Below are 12,464 nucleotides of genomic sequence, written 5' to 3'. Positions count from 1 at the left end.
GGGCCCAGCGGGGCCGGGGCGGGGCCAGGGCCAGGGCGGGGCCGGACTTTGGGGCGGGGCCAGGTAGAAGGCGGGGCTGGGAGGGTATTGATGGTGCCAACGTAGGGGCGGGACCAAGATCTAGGGGTGGGGCCTGCAGGGGGACGGGGGTGCAGGGCTAGGGATGGGGTGGGTCAGTGGGCTGGGCTTGCATCGCCGGGTGGGATTGGGCTGGGGGGTTGAGCTGGGCCTGGGTGGGATCTAGTCAGGCCAGGACGGGCCTTGCGGATTGGACCGGGCTGAGATTGGGCGGGGCCCGTGTGGGTCTCGGAGCGGGAGGCAGGGCGCGCAGGTCAGCTCAGGTACGAGGGCACGTGTCTGATCCGTGTACCAGGGTTCGGTCACTCATTCATCCCGTACACGTTAGCTGAGCACCTCCTACGCGCAGGTGCAGTGTTGGACGCCAGGCCGGGGCGGCGGTGATAGCCACATCCTAAGGCCCGAAGGACGCCGGCGAAGTTCTGTCCGTGTGCACCCACCCTGGGGGGGGGTGTGTGGCGGGGGCTCAAGGGGGCCTTCCTGAGGGAGGTGGCCACCGGGGGCAGCGTCCAGGCCCGAGATGGGGGACTTGAGGCAGGGTGTGTGGGGAGGGGCTGCTGAAGATAGGATCCCCTGAGAGTGGGGCTCCCTGAGGTGGAGGTTCCCAGGGAAGGGACAGCCTTGGGGACCCAAGGGAGATGACTAGGCTCCATTTTGAATATTTTCACTGTTAGGAACCCTCTGAAGCATGAAATTAGGAAGGTAGTGGACTCTTTCCCCACCCTCACCATCACTGGCTCCCACCCCCCAGCACTGGGGTCCCTGTCTCTGACCTGGCCCTGACCCAGCAGACAGGGGTACATGTGTCCACCTCTGTTCCCCATTCTCTCTTCCTTGCCTGGGGCTGGAGCCTCTCTGGGGCACGAGCATCGTCCATCAGCAGATGCTAGGTGAATGAATGAATGAGTGAGTGAATGAATGAGCGTGGTGGGGAGGAAAGCACAGGCCCCAACCTCTCCCATCAGAGCAGCAGCCTCCTGCAGGCTCTTGGTGATCAAAAACTCACGCACTTTTCTTTGGAAGCCCCTGCTTCCTGCTTGACCCCTGGTAGGTGCCAGGAGAACCTCTCCTTCCATTCATTCATTCAACAAACATTAATCCAGCGCCTACTGGTGATTATGAGAAAGACCAGGGGTGAGGGGTTGTTTGAACAAGCTGTTCTAATATCCTCTAGGAGAGACCTTATTGGGGTAGGGCTATGACCACATTCCCCTTCCTCATCCTCTGTAGGGGGTAATAACAGTGGAGACAGGAGCTTCTCAAGCAGAAAACAGGGTGTGCAAAGGCCCCAAGGCCTCCAGGGCCTGCAGACCGGTTCCACGAGCTGAAAGAAGTCCCTTGAGGCTGGAGAGGCTGGCCAGCCTTGGGGCCCCAGGCTACCAGCCCGGCTTGTAGCATTCTTCCCAAGCTCCCCAAATGCCTACAACCTCTGGGAAGGGGAGAGGCAGACACCACACAGAAACCCACAGAAACAGGGCTTCTCGTGAATATACCTGTACCACTTAGAGACAGTCCACTGGTCACAATAGCCCCTGAAGGTGGAAGGGCCTGACAACCAAGAGCCCAAGGGTGGGGAGGGCCCTGGAGAGATTCTAAACCTCATGGCTGGAAAAGGAAAGCCATTCCTCCTCTGCAGCTTTGAGACAGGAAGCCTCTGGAGGAGGGGCCGCCATGTCCTCAGCCCTGGACCCTGCTCTTGGTCTTCAGTAGAAGCCTGAGTGACCAGGATCACAGGGAGCCTCCTGCAGTCTTCCTTCCAGCATGTTTGTACTGAAGCATCAGAACCTGGGCCCCTCACCCCCCGGGGCTCGGTCCCTCAGCCATCCTGGAGCTGAGGGTCCCTCAGCCATCTCCTGTTCCAATGAGGCTCTTCAGCTTGGCTTTTTTACTTTAGTGTAGTGAATTATGTCCCCCCAAAACTCACTGAAGCTTGAACTACTTCCCCCAAGTTTTATGAATTAGAAACTTAGCCCCCACTGTGACTGTTAAGAGGGTGGGAGATCCTATTATGGTAATTGAAAAGTGGGGCCTTGAAGAGGTGATTAGATTGTAGGATCATGCCACAGTGAATGGATTAAAAATGGTGGTCAGGGGCGTGGTTCTGAGGGCCTTAAAAGAAGAGCACGTGAGAGTCTCTCTGTCTCTTGCTTTCTCTGCTCTGCCATTTTCAGAATGTGATACCCTGCCATCACCGCTGCCACCACCAAGACCTTCACCAGCTGTGTTCCCTGGACTTTGGACTTCCCAGCCTCAGTAACTGGAAGCAGTAAATTTCACTTAATTACAAACTACCCAGTTCTGGGTATTTTGTTATAAGCAACAGACATGAACTAATATAAATAGAAAGCGAGGCCTAAACACCCCTGGGCCTCCCACCCCAAGCCAGAACGATTCGCTGACGGAGTACAGCTTGGCAAGGCTGCTTGGAGCTGTGCGTGCACTGGAAAGTTTACAGAACCTCCCAGCAGTGCAGCTCACTGGCAGCTCGTGGCGCCGCTGGACCCAGCCCTCCCCTCAGACAAGCAATGCACAGGCGCTCTCTTCACCTGCTTGACCCTCTTGGGCCTTTTCTGTACAGCCCCCCAGCCAGCCCATGATGGGCAAAGAAGTAAGGGAAGTGCGACTCGACTCCCTTCACAGGACTCAGCCCTGGCTCCACTGTCACACCCAGGGCTAGAGGCACCACCCCCCCGCCCTGCAGAGAGGGGGCTGGAACACCAAGTCCCCAGAGCAGGGGTGGCCCGGTCCCTGAGGGTGCTGGTGGCCCAGGCCCTGGGTGCTGGGGCCAGGTTTTGAGAAGGAACACAAGTTTCCATTTCTGTTTCCCCGAACTGGAAGGGAACAGTTGGGCCTGGCTATGTGGACATGGCCTTCCTGGGGTGCGTGCAGAGGTCTCACCTGGCATGAAGAACTTCACCAGAAACCATGAAGTCTAAAATCCATACAAACATTTATTCTGTCTCTGCCCAGGGGTGGGGGGAGTAGGGGGTACAGACAGCCCCCATGGAGAGGAGGGTGAGGCTGTGGCGGGAAGACAGTGTCCAGGGCTGCTGGGCCCTGGGGGCATCTGGAAGGCAAGGCCCAGGGGCTGGCTTGGTTCTCACAGGTCATGGAAGTCCAGATGGGCTGGGGAGGAGAGTTCTGGAAGCCACCCCTCCCACCCACATGGCAGCCCCAGCCCTCCGGAGACCCAGCAGTGGAGTACCAGCCCACACTGGGCCAGAATCTTGGGTTCTGTCTGCGTGTGGCTCCTGGGGCCCCTGGGCTGGGTCTGGATGGTGCCCCACCCCCCGTCCCCCAGGAGCAGAGGCAGCACCAGGGCCTTCCTCCTCTAGGTGGGGGAAGGTAACTGTGCAAGTCATCAAGTTTAAATTAAAAATAATAAAAATAATAATACAAAATAAAAAAGGATAACCCCTGTCTCAAACAAACCCACAACCCACCTGCCCCGCCTGTCCAGCCTCCACTCCGCATCACTGGAGGGCAACAGAGGCAGGTGGTGTCCCTCCGGTGCATGCAGGCTGAGGACCTGGCTCGGAGGAGCCGGGAGGATGGTGGGTACAGGCTGGTGCCGGCTGAGTCGGCAGCAGACTCAGGACAGGACAAGGTGTAGGGGCGGCGGGGGTGGGGTCGGGCTCCGGGGTTGGTCTTGGCTTTTTGTTCTCTGGTGCTGCCGGCTCATCCCGTCTCTCTTGGTTTTCCGTGTCTTGCAAGGTGGACAAGGTTAGCTCTCAAGATTTATTGCACTGTTTCTGGAAGAGGCCTGGGGCTAAGGATGGGCTGGGGCTGCAGGAGAGGCGGGAGGGCGGCGGGCGGGAGTCATCGCTTGGTCTTAGCGTCTTCTCGGATCTTCCAGATCATCAGGTGCATGCAGGCGCTGGCGTCCTCGCTGGAGCTGTGCCCGTCCACTGCAGGGCAGACACGGTCACCAACCTGTACCCCTACCCCAGGGACAAGCGCCCCATGGGCAGACTGGCCACTCACCATTGTCCTGGATGATCTGTCTGAGGTAGTCGGCCATGAGATTCCGCAGGGAGCGCTTGTAGGGGAGGCCCAGGCGATGGGGGAAGAGCACGGATGTGTCCACCACGGTGCTGTGGATGACCTGCGGGGGACAGGGGAGTCAGGGTGCAGCAGGGTCCCCCATCCCACGGGCCACAGGGAAGCCACCAAGCACCTGCCCAGGCTACCTTTAAGGCCAGCAGGTCACTCTCCAAGCTATGTCCAATGAGGATGGTGTCGGCGCTGAACATGCTCAGCAGGACGGCCTGGACGTCCCGTAGAGTGATGCTTGTGTCGGCAAGGTCGGCCTCGGTCACCCCGGAAAACCTGGGGCGAGAGATGGGAATCAGGCTCAGCAGGGAGCACGGGTGGCCAAGGGGTGGATCCCAGAAGGTGGGGGGCGCACCTGGTGTTGTAGTCGACAATCTCATTGTCGGGCTTGACGAAGGTGTCGTACACCACCTGCATCTCTGTGTCCACCACCGTGACGCGGGTCAGCTCCAGGCCGTACGTGGTGTAGGACTGCGGGGTGGAGGGCCAGAGGGGTGGGACTCGGGCACGCCCATACCACCTCCCTGCCCAGCACCACAGGCCCTGACAGCCTCAGTGAGGTGCTCACCGCACTTCAGAGGCAGCAGCAGACCCACATGCAGATATAGGGAGCAGGGTGCGCACTCAGCTCTCCCCACCCAGTGCAGAGGGACCCAATCAATGCCTGAGTACACTCAGCTGTGTGGAAAAGCGTGCGTGATGTTTGCCCAGGGCTGGAGCGTGAGGCCCCTCTGCTGGGGCAGATCTGGCGAAGCTGACACCTGCCTCTGCGGACAACAGCCACAGCCCTGGCTGTCCATCCGCTGGGTCGTAAACCTGCACTGGCTCAAATCTTTGTGCGCTGGAGCTGTGATGGCCCCACAGAGCAGCAAGGTACCTTCAGTCCCCAGGGCCACAAGCCTTCACAAGTGCCCACTGTTGCTGCTGGGGCAACCCCGGGAGCTGGCGGGAAGAGGCAGACTCACCATCTCACAGTCGAGGGCATAGATTCCTGGGTGAGCATCTTCTGCAAGTTCCTTCTCGAAGGTCTTCACGAACCCTTCGAGGCTTTCCTTCCGGCCGTCCTGCACATGTTGCTGCGGGCGTGGGTAGAGGAAGGTGAGGGGGGTGCCAGGAGGACACAGTGGGGGCAGGGGTACCTCAGGAAAAAAGCCAGCAGGCTGGGCCTGTGCACAGGGTTTTGGTGGATTGTCCCGGTCATTACTCAAGCCCGTTCACAGAGGAGAAAAGAGTGGCTCAGAAGGGTCAGGGATCTGGCACCAGCCCCACAGCTGGACAGCACCACTGACCACCATGCTGGCAGCAAACCTCAGCTCGGGCCAGGAGAGGGTATAGGAGTTGGTTGCACGATGGGGACATGGCCCGACAAGCAGGGCCCCAACGCCTGTGAGCTAGTGTGCTCCACGGATGACCTGGGAAAGAGCATGGCCTTGTAACGCCAAGGTCGAGAGTTCAGATCCCCGCACCTGCCAGCAGCGCCCCCCCAAAAAAATAAGGGAAGGGCTGGCCAGGGCCACATGACGGGACCCCTGAGCCTAGGATCCTAGTGACCCAAGACCCCTGACCAGTGAAGAGGAGTCAGAAGTGTGTTGAGAACAAGGCAGAGAGCGGCGCTGGAGCCCCAGGACTCACCTTGGCGACTTGGCAGCCGACAGAGCCGACGGCTGCTGAGCAGCACATGTACTGGGTCTCCCAGCCGCCAGCCACTGAAAGAGAGACATCGTCATGGGGCCCTACCACGCCTGCTCTGGCACCATCTGAAGGGGATTCCTGACCTGCCGGGAGTGGACAGTGGCTTCCCAGCAGAGGGAATCCCAGCCCTAGTCCAGGGGGTGGCCCCTGTGAGGTTGGGGGACCCAGCCCCCTTCCCTGGAGTGGGGGCCAGGCCCTTTCAGGGGGCAAGGATGGGGGCAGGGCTCCTCATCCAAGGCACCAAGCTGGAAGCAGGCCAGGCCCTTCCCCAGCAGCTGGCGGTCAGGATAGGCCTACGCATGGATGCCGGGAGACCCTGCACATGCCCAGCTGCAGTGCCCCGTGAGGGCAGCCGCCGGCAGCATCAGGCTGGCAGTGGGCTCCTGCAAGTGGGAATGTGGCGCCTGGGAGATCAACATGGCACAGCAAACACGGGACAGGGCGGGCCCTTTGTGCCGCTGCCACCGACAGCACCGTTTCTACTTCACACAGAGGACGTGGAGAGGGCAGCTGAGGGGAGGGGGTGTCGGGACCTCCAAATATCAGCATTTGGACATTGTTACGAGAAGGTCTTTGTATTACTTTTGTAATTAAAAAAAAGAACAAGCAGAAAGGGTCGGAGTTTGCGGACTGGGGAGACCTTGCCCTCTGCTGGACGGACCCGGGAGCAGGGACCCCGGGCTGGCTCGAGGTCTTCCGGGTGGGTGGGGGCTCTCAGGCCTTACCTCGGTTCCGGCGGAGCCGCCCCCAGTGGTAGTAACACTCCTCATCGCGGACGCAGCGCCCTGAGGAGGACACGAGGTACTCGGTGCCACAGCGGCAGCAGGTTCTGCAGGAGGCTGTGGGTGGAAACAGACGGGTGGATGAGCTGCCGGCCGCACCCACAGCCCGTACCCAGCCCCACCTCTCTCCCTGCCTCTGCAGCCCACGCTGCTCCCTCGACCCGACGCCCTTCCCTGCATATGCACCGAGCCCTGGTCCTGGGTGCCTGGCCCAGGCGCAGGCACACAGGGAACACACGCACCGTCCTTGGGCTTCCTCTCCTCGGCCGTGAAGATGACAGCACCTCCCGGCCGCTCAGCATGCGGGAAGGGGTAGCCGTTCTCCTTGAGCTGGTCCTCGGTGAGCAGGTACTCTTTGAGGCGGCTGTATAGGGTGGCCCCTGCAGAGAGCCATGAGAAGCGGTCACCCACTGCCCGGGACACACCCCATGGCCTCTGCCCCCCAGCCTGGCCTGGCGGGGAAGGAGCTCAATGGACTGCCCCTGCGGAGGGGTGCAGGCTGGGGCCGGGAGGGGCAGCGTGTCCTTCTCTAATGGCACCAGCGAGGGTGGGCCGGGCTAGACCGGGGAACGAGGCTCACCTTTCAGGTCTTCCACCCGGGGGCTGCTCGGGCGGCTGAGCGAGAAGCTGGTCTTGGCGGCCAACTTGCCCCCCAGCACCACCTCGTGTGACACAACCCTTCGGCCACTGGTTTCTAGAAGGAGCAGAGGGGAGAGGAGAGGGGAGGAAAGGGAGGGGTAAATTACACGGGTTCAGCTCCTCTTTCGGGTGGCTCCCACTGCTCACAGAGTCATGTCCCACCCGATCCAGGACAGGCACCACTTCACAGGCTGTGTCAGGCCAGGGGTCCATGGGGCAGTCACCCCTGCCGTGGGGCAGCCCTGTCCCTACCCTGCCTTGTGTCAGGGCCAGTAGGCCCTTGTGCTGCCCGGAAGCCCTGTGCCCCCACACAGGCGAAGTTCCCACACCTCAGAAGGCGAAGGGGCAACGGCCGGGAGGAAGCAAGCAAGGAACCTAATGGCTTTCGGGGGCTTTGTGCCACCACCAGCTGCCTGGCCTGTGAAGCCCACCCCGGGCCCCTGCAGACGGCAGCGAGAAGCTAATGGGGGCAGCGTGGCAGGGCGGCAGATGGCTTAATGCAGCCTCTTGAGGGCGGCGAAGCGGCATCTTAAGCCCACGCTCCCTTCCTCCCCAAGCTTAATGCACGGGGCCGCCGGCCTCAGCTTTGAAGAGGCTGTGAGCGGCAGCGTTAGCGGCAGCCTTGGCTCGCCAGGCCCAACTTGGCTAATAGCGAGAAGAGGCCAGCCCAGCCCACAGGGAAACCTGCAGCCTGCGGAGCCCGGCCAGACCCCAGCAGGGCCCCTGGGCTTTGTGCAGCCTTTGTCTCAGTCCCCCTGGGGTCAAGGCTGTGGGAGGCCCCACGAGCGTTCCCGCTCCTGCGTCTTCCTTCCACCCACATGCAGCCCCCTCAACCCTCCCTGGCCACCCCAGGACTTACTGTTGAGACCTGGCACAGCACTGGGGACCAGGCCCCTCAGCTTCTTGAGGGTGTTCACGGCGACGTTCAGGTAGATGTTCTTGCTGGGGCTGCGGTCGTAGGCCACCTTCTCCTCGTTCAGTGCCTGAGGAAGACACACGTGCTCAGCCTCAGGGCCCAGCAGTGGGGTCGAGAGGGGACCAAAGGGTGGCCAGGGCCAGTTGGGTCTGCACAGGAGAGTGAGGGGCTCAGGAACCTGTGTCTCTCATGGGCAGCCCTGGAGGTGAGACACTAGCTGAGAGGCTAAGGGAGAGTGCGGTGACAGTCTCAGCCCCTGACCCCACCCAGCCGATGGGTCGCACAGCCCCGGGCCCCACCTTCTCTATAGCCTCCTGGTTGGAAGAGCAGGACTTGAGGCATTCCTCGATAAACAGGTTGAGATAGCGTTGGCGGATGACAGTGGGGACTTTGCCCCCGAACTCTTTCGGGATAATGGGTTTCTTTAAACTCTGGAGGGAACACAAAACCAACAGGGATGACACACGTCCCGACTGTCTCTACAGACCCACAGGCCTGCAACACGCAGGGCAGGCCCTGGACTCTCGTTAACAGCATGGTGTGGAAGGGCGAATCGAGACTGGTGCTGCAGCTGGGAACAGATGCACTGCATGTGTGCGTGACATTCATAACGAGGGACACTGAGGGAGGGGACAGGCACGTGGAAGTCACTGCACTTTCTGCTCCATTTTTCTATGAACCTAGGACTACTCTAAATAAGTCAATTCACTGAACAAAATAAAATAAAACTATCAGAGAGAACCAGAAGGAAAGGAAAAAACAGGTTGTGCCCATGAGCGTATCTGCGGGCAACCTGCAGGGGACAACCAGCTGATGAGGTGGCCTTGGCGTCCAGAACCTTGCCTGGGGGTATGGAGGGCCAGCCCACCCCAGGCCCGATTACCTGTAAAGATGGACTGTGAGCGATTCTCTTGGGGGTGATGGTGGTGGTGGTCTTGGACGCCATCCCTGACAATGTGCGTGTCTTCAGCGGCTGGCTGCCAGGCTCGAGGCCATTGGCTGGCTGGCTGCTGCTGGCCGCGAGGGTCCTCTTGGCACCTGTGGGGGCTGGTGGGGCACAGCGGACATGAGCACAGGAAGAGAGAAGGCCCATCACCGAGCTGCGGAGCACCAGGTAGCTGTGGTCGCTGAGCATCAGCAGCACGTGCATCTCCGAGCACAGTGGGAGAGGACGGGCTGCAGAGCTTGGGCTGTGGAATGACATTAGACTCTATCTGCTTTCTGGCAAGTCCATTGAGATGGGGGGTAAACAAAAATCAGGCTTCGGAGGCCAGCTCAGGCAACGTGACCACTGGCGTGGTCCAGCAAGTGGCAATGAGCGTGGTGGGCCTCTGCCACATGTTCCGGCCCCTGACTCCAAGGCATTGACGTCTGACGGGGGAAAGGCCCTGGCTCCTAGGCAAAGGACCAGAGGGTATGGGACGCCCCCCAATCTGCTCATTGTGACCAGCCAGCCTGCCCCATGTTCTTCCTCTCCCTTTGATGAGGTCACAAACCGGTGTCCCGCCCTTGGTAGGGAGGGCAGGCTAGAGGGGGGGTAGTTTCCAAGGGCTGGCCAGGCAGGGCAGCTGCACCCTGGGGTGTGTGTCTGGGTGTAGGGTGGGGACTTCTGACCAGCTCTGTGCCTGGGGCTCTGCACTGACAAAGCAGGTGAGCAGGTGAGCCAGACACATCTGTCTGTGGTCTCAGGGCCCAGGCCCGGGATCAGGGTGGCTCCGCCTGGAACCCTGCCTGGCCCTGAGGAGGGTAGTTGGGGCAGGGACTATGGCATCTGCAGGCTGGTTCCTGCCCGTACTACCCTTGGGAGTGGGGTCTGGACACATAAGGCCCCCACCTGCCAGGGGCAGGGAGCCTCCCAGGCCACCCAGGAAGGAAGCAGGTAGGCAACCCACGCCTCTCGCCGTGGGACGGAGACTGCTCAGGATCACTGAGACGCGTGCTGCGGGCGTGTGTGTGAAAAGGAGCAGCCCGAAGCATCCAATGGACGGGATTCCTCCGAGATCAGGTGAGTCTGCCAGTATGGCTGCAGACGACCAGCCCAGCAGTTTCTTTCAGGCCCTTATGCTGTGACGACTCCGCCACCTGGCTGTCAGGGACTGTCCCATGCCATTGATTACTAATCAGATGCTCCCAAGTGCAGTAAATGCAGACTTGGGAATGGTGTAGGTTTCTTGGGATGGACGCCCTTCAGTTACCTCCCTTCCCCCTCTGCTAAACCCCAAAAACATCTCTCACTGTCAAGTTACCCCTCGGAGGCTCTGGGGAAGCAAGGTAGGGAGGGAGCGGTCAGAACCTGCTCTTCTAATCTAAAGAAGGTCCTTGGCTGCAGGAATGTGACAGGAGGGTTGCAGGTATACCTACATTTGCAGGATGATCCCCACAGGCAAACTGAAGGCACCAGAGGATGCTCGGGTCACGCCTCCAGCACTAAGTGGGTGGGTAGGCCTGCTGGGCTGACCTTGGGACACTGCCTCTCCTTCTGCCTGACTTGAAACGCTCCCAAGACTCCCCTTTCTCCCCTCCAGTGCAGGCCAAGGGTGAGACTGGGACTTACCTGAGGCCAGGCGGGGGTTAGGGACGTGGGCGATCCTCCTCTTCTCACCAGGGGCTGAGATGTGGACGGAGGAGGGCTTCTCCAACTGCCGTGGGGCGGCCTGCAGCCAGCTGGCGGATTCCCTCTGCGCCTGCTGGGCCCGCAGGTAGCACACCTCCTGGGCTGTGGGGGGCCGAGCTGGGAGCACAGCCGGGCCTCTCCTTGGGGGCTCCGCCTGGGTGATGACAAATGCTGGCATCTGACTGCACCTCTGATGCACCCAGAGCGGGCAGGCCCAGGCAGGACCCTGGCGAGGCAACACAGCCTCCATCGCCACCACCTGAGCTTTCAGGTACCCTGGCGGGAACCAGCATGGTGCTGTGGCCCTCAGGCTCATGCTGCCTCCTGTCCTGCTGTCCCGGCCACTCTGGGTGCCCAGGTCATACCCACAGCCCTGATATAGACACAGGGCAGGGCGGGAATCCCTGGGCCCGATTGGGTTGGCACTTCAACACAATCTCACTTAACCTAATCTTCCTCTGAACTCCAGCTTCCAGAATCCCTGGGCCCCTCCTCAGGGATGGGTCTGGTGATGGAATCAACTGGAACTCCTGGTTGCTAACCTTGCAGCAGGGTTCTCTGACCTGAGCTTTTCCTGTGCTAACTCACAGTCCCCCCACAGAGACCCAACAATCACTCTGTCTCTTGGCTACAGAGGAAAAAACCGAGGCTCAGAGAGGTTGGGCAACTGGCCCAGGATCACAGAGCACACCGGGAGCCAGGGTTTGGGCCCAGCAGGCTGCTGTGTGCTGCAGGGCTCTGCTACCCTGGGGCTGCCTCCCATCTCCATCGTCCCTGCTCTGGGAACAATCTGAGGCCGGGAAGTGGGCAGGATCTGGGCAGTGTTGGATACAAGCTTGCCAAACAAATCCATGAGCAGATACAGGGACCTTGTTTCTGCAAACTGGGGGCCTGGGCCCCTCCCTGGGCCACTTCTCTCTGCCAGTCTCTAGCCAGGACCAAATTCCGGCCCCTTACCTCCTTGCCTTGCTTGGACAGATGAGAGATCCTCCTCTTCTGCCCCGGGAACAGAGTGGTCAGACCTGAATGCCCCTTCTCCTCACTCTTCTCTTCCTTGGGGGGCTGAAACACATGTCCCTTCTTCAACATGTGTCTCTGCCCCAGGCCTCACTAACCCCACACACGAATGCACACACTTCTCTTCCCCACCCTGGCTTCAAACTGCCTTCTGGCAAGTGGAGAATGGAACTTTCCAGACCCTAAAACCCTATGCCATGGGGGCTGAGGCAGAAGGCGCTCACACATCTGAGGCAGGCAGCACTCTGGCCCTGTCTTATTTCTCAGCACCTGGAAGCCCCCAGCACCAGCCCCAAGTCCTGTGCCACCTCCCGGGCCTCACCAAGGGTGGATTCTGCAAACATGCCTAAGACCACCCATCCGGCTCCTGCCCTGCCTGGCACAAGACTGAGGCTCAGAGACACGTGAATGAGGGAAGGCACCTAAAAAGACCATGCACGCGGAGCTGAGGGACAGAGGGGCTGAGAGTCTCCCACCTGAGCTGTGGGAACTGGGAGAGACCTGGCCAGATCTGGCTTTGTTTGTTTAAGGCGAGCTCCCTCTGGTGGCCAATGGGGGGACACAGGAGACCAAGACCAGGGCTGGCCAAGGAGAGCAAGAGCTCCCCAACACTTGGAGGGAAGGGACGGAACAGAGAGAGGGAAGGTGGGGCTGGGAGAAGTGGGAAAGGGGC

General features: G+C 60.5%; 1 protein-coding gene across 1 annotated transcript in view; it reads right to left on the bottom strand.

Annotated features, from left to right (window-relative positions):
- Positions 1 to 3,813: 3,813 nt before the first annotated feature.
- REXO1 (REX1, RNA exonuclease 1 homolog (S. cerevisiae)) overlaps positions 3,814 to 12,464 on the bottom strand; it is a 27,006-nt gene continuing 18,355 nt past the window's right edge. Inside the window, exons 4-17 of the mRNA XM_008581190.1 lie at positions 11,732 to 11,836; positions 10,715 to 10,928; positions 9,044 to 9,207; positions 8,460 to 8,591; positions 8,104 to 8,227; positions 7,186 to 7,299; positions 6,848 to 6,985; positions 6,549 to 6,662; positions 5,764 to 5,837; positions 5,097 to 5,207; positions 4,487 to 4,602; positions 4,269 to 4,407; positions 4,063 to 4,183; positions 3,814 to 3,986 (exon numbers count right to left, since the gene is read on the bottom strand). Of these exons, the coding sequence (XP_008579412.1) occupies positions 3,898 to 3,986; positions 4,063 to 4,183; positions 4,269 to 4,407; positions 4,487 to 4,602; positions 5,097 to 5,207; positions 5,764 to 5,837; positions 6,549 to 6,662; positions 6,848 to 6,985; positions 7,186 to 7,299; positions 8,104 to 8,227; positions 8,460 to 8,591; positions 9,044 to 9,207; positions 10,715 to 10,928; positions 11,732 to 11,836 (1,755 nt within the window). The 3' untranslated portion in view covers positions 3,814 to 3,897. The remainder of the gene's footprint in view (positions 3,987 to 4,062; positions 4,184 to 4,268; positions 4,408 to 4,486; positions 4,603 to 5,096; positions 5,208 to 5,763; positions 5,838 to 6,548; positions 6,663 to 6,847; positions 6,986 to 7,185; positions 7,300 to 8,103; positions 8,228 to 8,459; positions 8,592 to 9,043; positions 9,208 to 10,714; positions 10,929 to 11,731; positions 11,837 to 12,464) is intronic.

This window comes from Galeopterus variegatus, unplaced genomic scaffold, assembly GCF_000696425.1.
Source record: "Galeopterus variegatus unplaced genomic scaffold, G_variegatus-3.0.2 Scaffold2290, whole genome shotgun sequence".
NCBI lineage: Eukaryota > Metazoa > Chordata > Mammalia > Dermoptera > Cynocephalidae > Galeopterus > Galeopterus variegatus.
The sequence above is the reverse complement of the archived record's forward strand: the minus strand, read 5'-3'. Positions and strand labels throughout refer to the sequence as shown.